General features: G+C 44.2%; 1 protein-coding gene across 3 annotated transcripts in view; it reads right to left on the bottom strand.

The window, feature by feature from the left end:
- Positions 1-7,277: 7,277 nt before the first annotated feature.
- The window catches only part of Piezo2 (piezo type mechanosensitive ion channel component 2), a 368,801-nt gene continuing 364,012 nt past the window's right edge, over positions 7,278-12,066 (bottom strand). For all 3 annotated transcript variants that reach the window (XM_076912558.1, XM_076912560.1, XM_034518069.2), the window contains 2 exons: positions 9,477-9,660; positions 7,278-8,867 (listed from right to left, as the gene is read on the bottom strand). In XM_076912558.1, the coding sequence (XP_076768673.1) occupies positions 8,615-8,867; positions 9,477-9,660 (437 nt within the window). In that variant the 3' untranslated portion in view covers positions 7,278-8,614. The remainder of the gene's footprint in view (positions 8,868-9,476; positions 9,661-12,066) is intronic.

Below are 12,066 nucleotides of genomic sequence, written 5' to 3'. Positions count from 1 at the left end.
ATTGAGTCCTAGGAACCTCTTACTTCCCTGGCATCTGGGACTTTCTAGTGACTACCCCCAATTCCCTATCCCCCACTGCTACATATTTCTATTCAATTTCCTGACACACTGTACTTCTGTCCTTTCCTATACCTGATCCTGCCCCCCTTTTTTCTCTCACTCTCCTCTCTCCCAGGTTTCTTCCTCCCTCTACCTTCTGTGATTATTTTGTTCCCCCTTCTATGTAGGATTGAAGCATCCACACTTGGTCTTCTTCTTAAGCTTCATATGGTCTGTGGGTTGTATCATGGGTATTCTGCACTTTTGGACTAATATTCATTTATTAGTGAGTCATACCATGTATTACCTCACTTAAGGCCTAAGTTGTCGTCTTAAAACTCAAGTTTCAAAAAATCAGTAAGCACCTAACTAGCCTGTGAAGTTAGCACATCCAATTTATGTATAGTAAACTGAGTAAGATCGTCAAAACCCGAATTTAAGTTGTCAAGCATCGATTGTCAAAATGATAAAGTCCATTCCTAAAACCAGAATGCAATGTTAGCACTAAACTTGACCTGCTCCATCAACATGGAATGCAGATCTTTGTGCATTACATCTAACCAGCCACAGAGAATAGGCATGCGGAGGCAGCATGCTCTCAGGCAGGCCATGGAGTTAGAGATGAGAGTGCGACAACCCATGCTGCAGGCTAACTGTACATCCTCATGGGAACACGGGACCTTTGATTGCTTGCGATCTTGTGCCACATCAACAGGGAGTACCGACCCTCAACTTTCTGGCTTGAACTCTATTAATATAAAACAAGTAAAACGAGTGGGTTCAGAAAGGAAGCTGATACAATTCTCTTCAGGAATGAGGTTTATTAGAATGCAGAGGCCTCAAGGCCATAATCAGGGCCATGATCAGGCCTTGAAGCGAGAGGAAGAACACTAGACAGAGATAATCCAATACATGGCAAGCCAAATACGATGGGGCCTCAAAGGGAAGGGGAGGCTTCCATGTAAAAACCTGGAGGGGAGCTTCAGTAATTAAGAGGAAATAAAAGATAAGGTGAGAAAGACCCACCAGAGATGGATGACAGGGATGGGTGGGAAAGCCAGAGGAGCCTCTTCAGAGAGCAGCCCTGAGAGCCAATCCTCCAGGACGCTCTGTATCAATCCCTAGAACAAAAGGGAAGACTTGACATTTGTATAACCTTTTAGGGATGGCAGGAAGTTTCATGTCACATATGTGGTTTAGTTCTACAAAGCATACATGGCAACATGAAGAAGTAAGGGTTGCTGTCAGCCTACAGCATAGACAGCTGCTGAGAGAGCCATGTGGAAGACCTGGCTTGATCTCCAGGCTGGGGGATTTGGCCTTTTATGTGTGAACCCTGTCTTTTAGGCTGGGACCCCAGTTTGAACAGACTTTAGTTTCAAAGTGCATTGAACCATGGCATATTAATATCTTTTCCCTTAGGATTTTTTTTTTATGTTTTCTATAAACCATGCTTTGTAGAACAAGGTTCTGTACAGAGCCACGTGCCTGCCACAGGTCACCTGGGAGTTCTCTCTCAAAGCAGCACAAGTGAGCACTGTGGGTCATTGAGCCCAAGAAATGGGAACCTGAGTATGTCTTGTACCATCAGTAAGCTGCCTAAGAAGTGACACGCGTGTGGTTGTTTGAATGGGAATGTCCCCTCATAGGATCATATATTTGAATACTTGGTCTTCAGTTTGTGGCTGTTTGGGGAGGATTAGGAGGTATGACATTGCTGGAAGGAGCATATCTCCTGAGGCAGTCAGTCCATCTTGGGTTCTGCTTTCTGTTTGTGGATCAGGATATGAATGAACTCTCAGCTGTTTTTCCTCCACCCTCATGGACTCTAACCCTCTAAAACCATAAGCTCAAATGCTGTGTATGTGTGTGTGTGTGTGTGTGTGTGTGTCTGTGTGTGTGTGTGTGTCTGTGTGTGTGTGTGTGTGTCTGTGTGTGTGTGTTTCTGTGGTCATGGTGTCTTATCACAGCAGTAAGAAACTAAGACACACCTGAAATGCATCACTCTTCTGATCGTGAAGGGCCAGTGTTCAGCTATCTGGAGCATAGGAAGGAGAGCCTAGTACAGTAAGGACCGAGCAATCTATGAGACTCTTGAAGCGTTTGTGATCTTGCCCTCATGGGTTACTGCACCATGAGTCATTTCATTCATCCTGTTTATTCTTCCCTGACAGTCATTTTAGGTGACTAGACAAATCCAGGGGAATTGATACCCTGAATGTTTTTAGTGTTAACGTAACAGTGTGATGTTAGAACACAGGCCTGCCCCTTTAAGACAATGGTCACTCTTTTAAATTTCAGATCCACAGTCTGAAGAGATCAGGCCACTCCTCTCTGAAGCTCCCCCCCTGGGTCAGAGAGTTTAAAAACTGCCCCATGGTTTCTGCAGCTCCTAATTTATGACCCTAACCATACCTGGCTCTTCCATACCCTTGGCATGTATGCTGTCTTTAACTAAGTCATGTGATATAAGACATATCACTCCCCGAAAGGTTATAATAATCAGGTATATTCCTTGGGCATTTCTCTGAATGCCATAATAGGAAGTCCCCCCTTTCTCTCCTTCCTTCCTTCCTTCCTTCCTTCCTTCCTTCCTTCCTTCCTTCCTCCCTCCCTCCCTCCCTCCCTCTTGCTTGCGTGCCTGCTTGCTTGCTTTCTTCTGAGGCTTTCTCTCTCCTCATACCTCCTATTCTCTCTTAATGAAGCTCCTAACCATGTTTTAAGGGAAGCCTTCTTTTCTTCTATTTTTCATAAAGAGGGATGCTTTTCAACTTGTATGGGCTTCAGATCCTACAGAGGCAAGACCTATGCTGGCCCCAGGATCTGTGGCTTTCCAGCCTCACAGGGGTTCAAAAAAAAAAAAAAAAAAAAAAAAAAAAAAAAAAAAAAAAAAAAAAAAAAAACCTGCTGTGTGTGAACATAGGAGCCCAGGAGGCCTAGAGGAATAAATAGTCAGGCTGCCCCATGAGCGTTGGCCCTGACCATAGTCTAGAGCACAGCTGTATATGAAAAACAAGGCCACTGAAGCTTGAAGCCCTACAGCTGCACTGGTGCCAAAGTGTGGACCTTGGCCTTGTTTGTACTTGGTTTTCCAGGTATGAAGTACGAATGAAAAGCAGGTATGACCTAACATCCCAAAGGAAACTACAAAATCCAGATGTGTGTGCCACCCATCTGGAGTTTCAAATACCTGCAAGTAGGAATCCATACTGTAGAGATGGGGTCAGGCAGTGGCTGACACAGAACACAGAAAGTACAGCTCTGTGGAGGATTGGAGCCCTCTGCAAAGGTCAGAGGCAACTGTGTCCTGTACTCGTACCCCCAGGACAAGAATTTATCCCTGGCACCTTTGGGGGCCATTTTGTTCCTATTGAAACACTGGGAAAGAAAATCCAGTACTGTGAATGAGTCCAGTGGATTGTCAGACAATACAATTCACAAGGGCAGTGGGAGCAGAGACTGGTAGTGGTAGTGGTGGCAGTGGTGCTGATGGTGGAGGTTAGACCAGCAATCATTAGGCAGATCAACTTTACTCAGAATGAATGATTTAAGGCTTATAAAGTTTTGGGGGACTGAGGGTAGGAACATCTAGGGTGGGCAGAGGTCACTGGTTGGGGGCTTAGGGTACCTGGACTGCCTCATTAGCATGGAAAACATTTCAGGTGCTGGCTGAACCGGTGGTGTCAAGAGAAGGGAAATTGATCCTATAATCTAATTGAGGTTACATGACATTCCTCGGGCATACATGGGGGCTTGGACTTCCCCAGACGAGGTCAGAGAAGGAGAAGCCTGCTAATGAAGAGAGTCTCCCATATTGTGCCAAACCCATAACCATCTCTAGTCATGGTGAACTTCCACCTTAATTAGCAGAGTTTTCCCACACAGCATGTGGCTGCAAACCTGGGCAATAACCAATGGGATTCTGCATGTTCTCTGCCCGAGCCCCCAGCACATGCAGGCATGTAGGGCAGTTATAGTATTGGCTTTAGGATTCAGTCTGGGTTCCACGGGATATACCATTCATGATAGAGCATGGGAAGTGTGTTCCTATTACAGCATAATTGAGAGAATATCTCCCCATGGCATTAGGAAGGAACCCGAGGCAGATAACTCTAATCTAATTCCCTAGGGCTGGGGAGAACTCCCTGTACAAACCCAGATATATAAACAAGTGAGCGTTTCCCAAAATTCCACAGAAAGACACTGAAGTTGTTTCAGAAGGGAAGTCAGCTATGTGTCTGAGCTAGCAGTCCTGGAAAAGGGCTGGGTACAGGCCTGTTAAGAATCTGCTCTTGCTGAAGGGGTTTGTGGCCCCGTGGGGAGAATACCAACCAACCAGAGCTCCGAGGGCCTAAACCACCAGCCTGGGAGCACACATGGAGGGGCCTATGGCTCCAGCCTTATATGTATCAGAGGATGGCCTTGTCGAGCATTGGTGGGAGAGGAGGCCCTTGGTCCAGTGAAGACTGGATGCCTAAGTGTGGGGGAATTTGAGGTTGGGGAGGTGGAAGTAGGTGGGTGGGGGCACACCCTCATAGAAGCAGGAAGAGGGAGGATGGAATAGGGGCTTTTGGGTTTTGGGGGGAGAATGGGGAAAGCAGATAAATGTAAATAAATAAAATATCAAAAAAAGAAAAAAAAAAAAAGAAAAAGAAAAAAGAATCTGCCCCTGACTTTTCCCTTGTGCTGGGGTAAAAGCGCCACTTCACACTCCACCTCCAGGGTGATCTGATTTCTGTTGTTCTTAGAGGCACAACCACTCAGCACACTGTCTGTTTTCATTATGTCTTCTCAAGAAAGGACTTTCTTATGCACATGGCCTCACCCTTTGAGGTTCTGAGGATCAGAGAACCAGGCTTCACCCTCCCTCTCTGTTCTATGAGGACTAGGCCCTATCTACTCTTGATGGTGCCCCATCCTCCTCTCTGTTCACAGAGGACCAGGCATCACTGTCCTCCTCCTGCAGCTTTTCTTTGGGAAGAAATGATTCTTCAACTCAAACAACTCAAAATTCAGGTGATAAAGCTAAACCAGATGACGTAAGGCTGGTTTAATTTCTTTCCTTTTCTGAACACATTCACATCTCAGAAGGAGCCTGAGTGGAAGGCGGTATGTTGCTTCTGGAATGGGGTGATTTAACTGGTGGTCTCTGCATTCTTGTCCTGGGGGAATAGTCAGTAATCCTTATAATGTCTTCTTGGTCTGAAATTGGAAGCTTTCTTTTAACTACCATTTCTTTTAGCTACGAGGTGGTTAATCTTGGTTGTCGTCTTGACTGGATTAGGAGTCAACGACGAGATAAGCTGTGGGAACATGCATGGTGATTGTTTGTGCTTAAGGGGGTTGAAGTGGAAGACCCACCTTAAACGTGGGTGGTATCTTCCTGCGGCAACTCAGCTCCGAGGAGGTCTGCATTAAAGCTTGGTGTTTAACCTATTGCTTTCATGTCTTCCTGGTAAGTTCAGCTACTTCACTGCTGCCATGGCTGCTATCGGTAAGCCTTTGCTGATCTCAGAACTTATCTTCCTCAGGCTTAAGTGGCTCTCCAGAGATCCTCCAGGTTTTCAGCACTAGGGTGGGACTGCCAGCAGCATATGCATACTTATAGACTGAGAAGCCACCGAGTTCTCAGACTGTCCACTGTGAAATAGCCATTGTTGGACTCTCCAGACAGTACTGTGTAAGGCAATCTAAGAAATACCCCTTTGCTGTATATCCATTCCGTTAGTCTGTTTCTCCAGGAAACACTAATGTGTGAAAATCTTTGGTTCGTACATGCCTTTATCAAAACAATAAATTATATTCAGTACGAATACTGGCATGTCGCTCTATTCAAGGGGAACCAGCTATAGTGATGAAGAGACTAGAGAACAATTTTAATCCACATCAGCACCCGGGCAAGTGTAGTCCACACATCTCTTTTGGGGTTTGCAATAGAATAACTCCCAAAAGAGCGTTTAAGAAATGGGGACTCTTATTCGAGGTGTTGTGATCAAGTACTACCATGCACCTCTGGATCTATGTGGTTGACTATATGCATCGATCTATCCTACACAAAAGAAATGCTGTTTGCCAACAGCCTGGCAAGATGGGCCCATCGCTGCAGTAGAGGCATAAATATTAATAGGAGTCACCGACCACTTTCTGATTGGATTTGAGGACAAGATAGAGCTTCTATCTGTTACTGTTTGTTAATCGGGCCAAAACCCTATGACTATTACAGATCAACACTGTTCCTCTGATAAATGGACACTTATTAAACTGCCCCCTAAGTTCTCATCGGATACCCACAAATTATTGCATTACCCAACCTCCATCAAAGAAGATTCTCTTTGCATTCAGATGAAGATGAATTCGGAGGTCTAATATTAGAATGGGGCCTCATTCTCTACCACCGAGCCACAGTTTTTAAGCTCTTTTTCTTTTTTAACTTCTAGTTTAGACAGAGTATCATCACCAAGTTGCTCAAGACAGCATTGAATTCACTCTGAACTGGAATATAGTCTTTTTCTGTTGGATACCAGGATTAAAGACGGTATCTAGAGGACTTATGGACAGTTTGAGGGCATACATACAGCCTAGGCACCCGAGGCTTAATCATTCCCTACACCCTACATTCCCTACCTCCTTTCTTCCAAATGTACATCCCAAACCATGACAGAACTACCCTTTCCTTGTGCAGGAAGAGGAGATGCCGTAGACAGCAGATATGCAGCTGAGCCCCCCCAGGCAGCAACCTTTGGGGACCAGGAGGGTTTTATACATTGTCATTAGTAGCTGAAGGCAAGGGGCTTGGCATGTCTGAAGGTGGGCTGCCAGGTAACCTACTTATAAGATAGTTGTTAAATTCTAGTTGCTTAGTGTCATCAGAGAGTTCTATTACTAAGTGACTTGATGTTGTGGCTGCCGTGATTGACGGTACCAGTTTATGCTGTTAGGCTGAGGCACAATGAGAACAACAGTATACTACTAAGTTCTCCAGAAGCTGCTAGACATTAATTAGTTGAACTCTATTTAAAAAGCGCCATAGCAGCTGTCACTGCTTCCCCCCCCCCATTGTGAATTGCTTTGACCCCTGCTGATATTGTCCCTCCATCGCACCTATCTAACAAAGGAAGTGCACAAGTGCTTTCTTACTTCTTATTGATTCTTAGTATATTATATCGAAAGCAATCACTTTACCTCCTCCACGAAGAGGACCGATAACTGAATGAATGCACACATAGAGCCTCTTCAGATGACTTCGTAAGATGTGCTTTATTTTAAGTCAGTCCTGAACCCAGAGTACACAGGAGTGGTTTTTGACATAGTCTAGCCCATTCAATGGTTCTTCTCAGAAACAGTATTTTTTTTTTTCTAATATTGAATGAAAAGTACATTTCAGTCATAAATTTTCATGCTACAATGCTATTTCACGAAGAGGCTGTGTTCCCAATGAGAATAATTTAAGAAAAAGGCCATCATTATTTTTATTTCCCCAAGCTCAATATACATATTTCTTTCATAATTATGAACTTAAAAAACCCGTCTTAGATGTAAAAATGTGAATCGGAATATGTAAACTCTTTGATATGCCTGAAAAACAGCAAGGAAAATGTCACATACTGGAAAAACCACTGCCTTAAATCATGGAGGTGGGAGGAAGCACGTGAGGGCTTAGGGGGAGGTGGGGGAGGGGATGGGGAGAGGCAGAAGAGCCTTGTGACCTCAGTCACTGGAGTTGCAAAGCCAAGGTGTTTCCATCACGCTGAGCTGACCACTGCTGTCCTTCTGTTTCTGAGGCAACAGGAGCCATTCGAAGTAGAATGGTCACTGCTACCTGGGGGTGGTTACCACCCGACCACGCAAGCAGGAGTCCACAGAGTTGCTTTGCTGAGTGTTTTGTTTTTTTTTTCCTGAGAAGTCACTGGTGTTCAATAGAAAGATTTCTTACCAGTCTTCAGTTGAGATAAGGCAGTAAGTAGGAGTATGGCTAATGTTATCTTTTTGCTTAGAATGAGGCTTGTCCTTCCAGCCACATCACCTGGGTCTGGGGGGTCCCCTCTTTCCTCTTGAAACTCAGGCAGTGCTGCTGCCTCCTATTGCTGCTTCACATCTGGAGTGTGCTGAGGGCTCGCGGGGGTCTCTGCTCAGCAGTTTCCCCAGTGGTGAGTAGAGCTGTGTGTTGCACGTTGACCATAACGTCAGGAAAGGTGAGGTTCCCTAGAGAGTTAAACATAGGTGGACCTTCTCCAAGGGAAGGGACCCTACATGAACCTTTCACATAACCGATAAGAATGCAAGACACACTTGAATGAAAAAAAAAAAAAAAAGAAAGAAAAGAAAAGAAAAAAGGAAAACCTCTAAAGCAATGAGCCCTGATTTCAGAGAAGTGGGAGCATGGAGAACTCCGTCAGCGCCTTCTTGTGTGAGGTGGCTTGCATGAACAAGAAAATCAACTTCTTTCAGCTACCTGTCAGAAGAGAAATGGTTGCCACCCGACTAGAAATGCTTAGCTCTTAGAATATTGTGCTTTTCTTAAAAAAAAAAAATTCAAATGTTAGCTTTATTTGCAGTCCAGGTCTTAAGGGATCAATCAGTTGGTTTTTTCTCTAGTCCACTTGATCATGGTTTCTGGTGACCTGTACAGGAATATCAGTTTGGCATAGAGGTCTTCCTCCAGCTCCAGTTCTCCCGTCTCCCGGACGAGAAATATATCTGTGCACAGCTTCAAGATTCTGTCCACATTCGGGAGCTCTTCAAACATAATGGAGTGAGAGATCCCACTGAAGAATTCACGAACAAATTTCCCAATTACAAGGACAACGGATGCGTACAATCCCATGATACTGAAAGAGACAGCGAGGGAAAACGATGAAGATGGTTGAAAAACGCATGTTGGCTAGGCTTTGACAAAATCCAACACGATTTTGCACACAAAATCCAACACAATTACATGTGCTCCTTTCAAAGTATCTCTTTTTCCCCGCTGACAATCCTGTCTTGAGGTCTACTTTAAATTCTGAGATGCTAGATGAAATTTATGTGGTTAATTCTGAAAAATGTAACAAGAAAAATGTATCTCAAGGGTGGTTGAGGATTCAATTGGATTAGACTGTAGTATTTAAGCACCAGAAGGTGAAGTGGTCTGTAGTGTCTGTTTGATCCATTTGCTTAGGGCCAGAAAACAATGTAAGCCAAACAGTGGCACCACTACATGGAATTGCATGAAACCATGCCATAATAGGAAGGCACAGGACATGTCTCCCAGAGCTGTGTGAGTCTCACTAGGAGTTCTGATGTCTTTGAACCTCTTGTCCCTATGTTTTGACATGAAAAGCCATGGCTTTGTGACTTTGAATAGTGTAGAGACACAACTCAACTCCTGGAGGGAAAAGGCAGCTATTCCAACTTCACAGCGTTCTGACGTTAGAACTGTTAATCATTACATGACTCACCCATAGCCAGCCAAGAAGCCTAGACTTGGGGGGCTGACTTTGTCATTGAAGACCACCAGCTCCAAGGCTTGGGACCCCTGGTTGAATATCCTACTTCCAGTCAGGTTGAGAACCCACCACTCACTATTGGACTTCGTGACATTGTCTCTGAACAAAATGATGGTGATATTCATGAAATTATTTTCTGGAAGAGGAGAAAGACAAATATGAAGGCAGCATGAGGGTCTCAGGATTTGATGCAAATCACAAGTTCCCAGATGGCAAAACTCAGTTAACATGTAGTACCCAATTCCAGAATGGGAAAGACACAGGGACATGGCAAATGTAATTGGAGAGGAAGGAGACACTAGGAATGCCCAGATGAGAGTTCTGTCACTGTTGCACATGTGTAAAACAGCCAAACCACAGAGATTGATGGAGGGTCCACCATCTAAGTGGCTGAGCTAATCTTTCCAGAGACAAAAGTGTATACCCAAGATCCACATCATCAGCCTTTGGTGCAACTGATCCGTTTATATTGCCAGCACTTCCCAAATATATCACTAGGAGGAAGGAGTTAAATATACTAGATGGTGAAGGTTTCTATAATGGCATGTAATAGTAACCTTATTTTAATAGGAAAAGACTGTGTACACAATTATGGCCATGTGGCAGCTAGCACAGGACCAAAATTGTCAAGGTCTATATCCCTTTGGAGAGAGTCACTTTAATGAAGTTACTTAAAGAAGAAATAGCACAAGAGCCAAGTCTTGCTGGCTCCAATATGTGGTGGAGGTAGGGGGTGTTCATTTTAGGAAGGACTGATAGCAAGAAGCTCTTCAAAGCTGTAACACCCATAGTTTTAGTCAGTGGTTGTTCTTATTAGAGCATAAAGAAAAAGCTAAAGGAGGAACAAGAGGCAGGGTAAATAGAAGCTTGGAGTTCCATAAAGTAGATTTTCCTAAGATTTCTTCATTGTATCTGCAGGAACAAACATGCATACTCTAAGTGAGGGAAATATGTCATCAATATTTCATGGTAGGAGTTTTGATTTTAGGACCCTAGAACAGTAACTGTTGGATGGATGTTGAGTATATGGATGGGTAACCAAATAACTGTTGGATGGAGAAACATACAAATGGGTAGATGGATGATGGGTGTGTAGGCAAATGGATGATAGATGTGTATGTGAGTAGGTGAATGGATGGATGGATGGATGGGTAAGTGGATGGATGGATGGATGGATGGATGGATGGATGGATGGGCAAGTGGATGGTTGGATGGGTCGATGGGTGGATGGATGGATGGATGGATGGATGGATGGATGGATGGATGTGATGGATAAATGGATGGTGTGATGATGGATGGATAGATGGGTAAGTGGATGGTTGGATGGATGGCTGGATGGCTGGATGGATCGATGGGTGGATGTGTGGATGGATGTGATAGATAAATGGATGGTGTGATGATGGATGGATGGATGGATGGGTAAGTGGATGGATGGATGGATGGATGTGATAGATGGATGGATGTGATGGATATGATGGATGGATATGATGTATGTATGTATGTATGTATGTATGTATGTATGTATGTATGAATGAATGGATGGGTAAGTGGATGGTTGGATGGATGGGTGGGTGGGTGGATGTATGGATGTATGGATGTGTGGATATGTGGTTGAATGGTGGATGGGTAAGTAGCTGAATGGATGTGTGTATGGGTAAGTGTATGGTTCGCTGTCTGGCTGTGTGGGTAAATAGATGGTGGATGGATGAGTGGGTGAACAGATAAGTAGGTAGGTGGGTGGGTGAATGGATGAATGAATGAATGCATAGATGGATGAGTGGGGTGATGCATGAGAAGATGGGTTAATAGACAAAGAAAGGTGAATGGCAGAAACTTAGAAAAGACAAAGTCTTTGTCAGGTAAGAATAGGACTAACCGAGGACTTTCTTGAATGGTAATAACTATGGTTCTAAAGACCATAGATAGTCACAAAAAGACCATCCTGCCCTGGGTCCAAAGAGTTTTAGGTTTGGATCTAGTTCTACTGAGTATGTGATCCAATGAGTTACCCACACCTCAAGTATCAGTCTCTTCAGATGTCCACTAGAGTTAACCATCAGCTAATGCTACACATGCCTATGGTGACATCCCTGAGTGGAAGGGCTGGAAGGAGCTGTAAAGGGAGAAGGGAGTTCCATGATATTTCAGGCTGGAAGGCAGAGGGCTAGGAGTGGGGCATGGAGAGAGACTGTCCTTGGAAAAGGAGAGAGGACATGGTTTTCTTTGAACCTGCATGGACAGAGGAAGGGCCTTGTAAAATAAGATGCTTTTTAAGGAGGGGGAATCATCTTCCTCAGGAGTATCCACTGGGCTGGGTTCTATCTGCTCTGTCAGATGGCCAGTAGGGAGGCCATTTATTGAAACAGTAGCAGGGAGGAGCTTAAAAAGGATAGTCACTTGAGAGGGATCTATTTCTTTTCTCATGCTAAACAGCTACAACCATTTCTGTTTTAAAGGGAGACACAAAATTTCCCCATGCACTTTTGAGTTACTTACAGAAGCATGCTCATTTCTTGTTGATGGAGAATAGCATGCAGAGATG

This window comes from Arvicanthis niloticus, chromosome 14, assembly GCF_011762505.2.
Source record: "Arvicanthis niloticus isolate mArvNil1 chromosome 14, mArvNil1.pat.X, whole genome shotgun sequence".
NCBI lineage: Eukaryota > Metazoa > Chordata > Mammalia > Rodentia > Muridae > Arvicanthis > Arvicanthis niloticus.
Note: the sequence above shows the minus strand (reverse complement) of the source record. Positions and strands in the feature narration are given on the sequence as shown.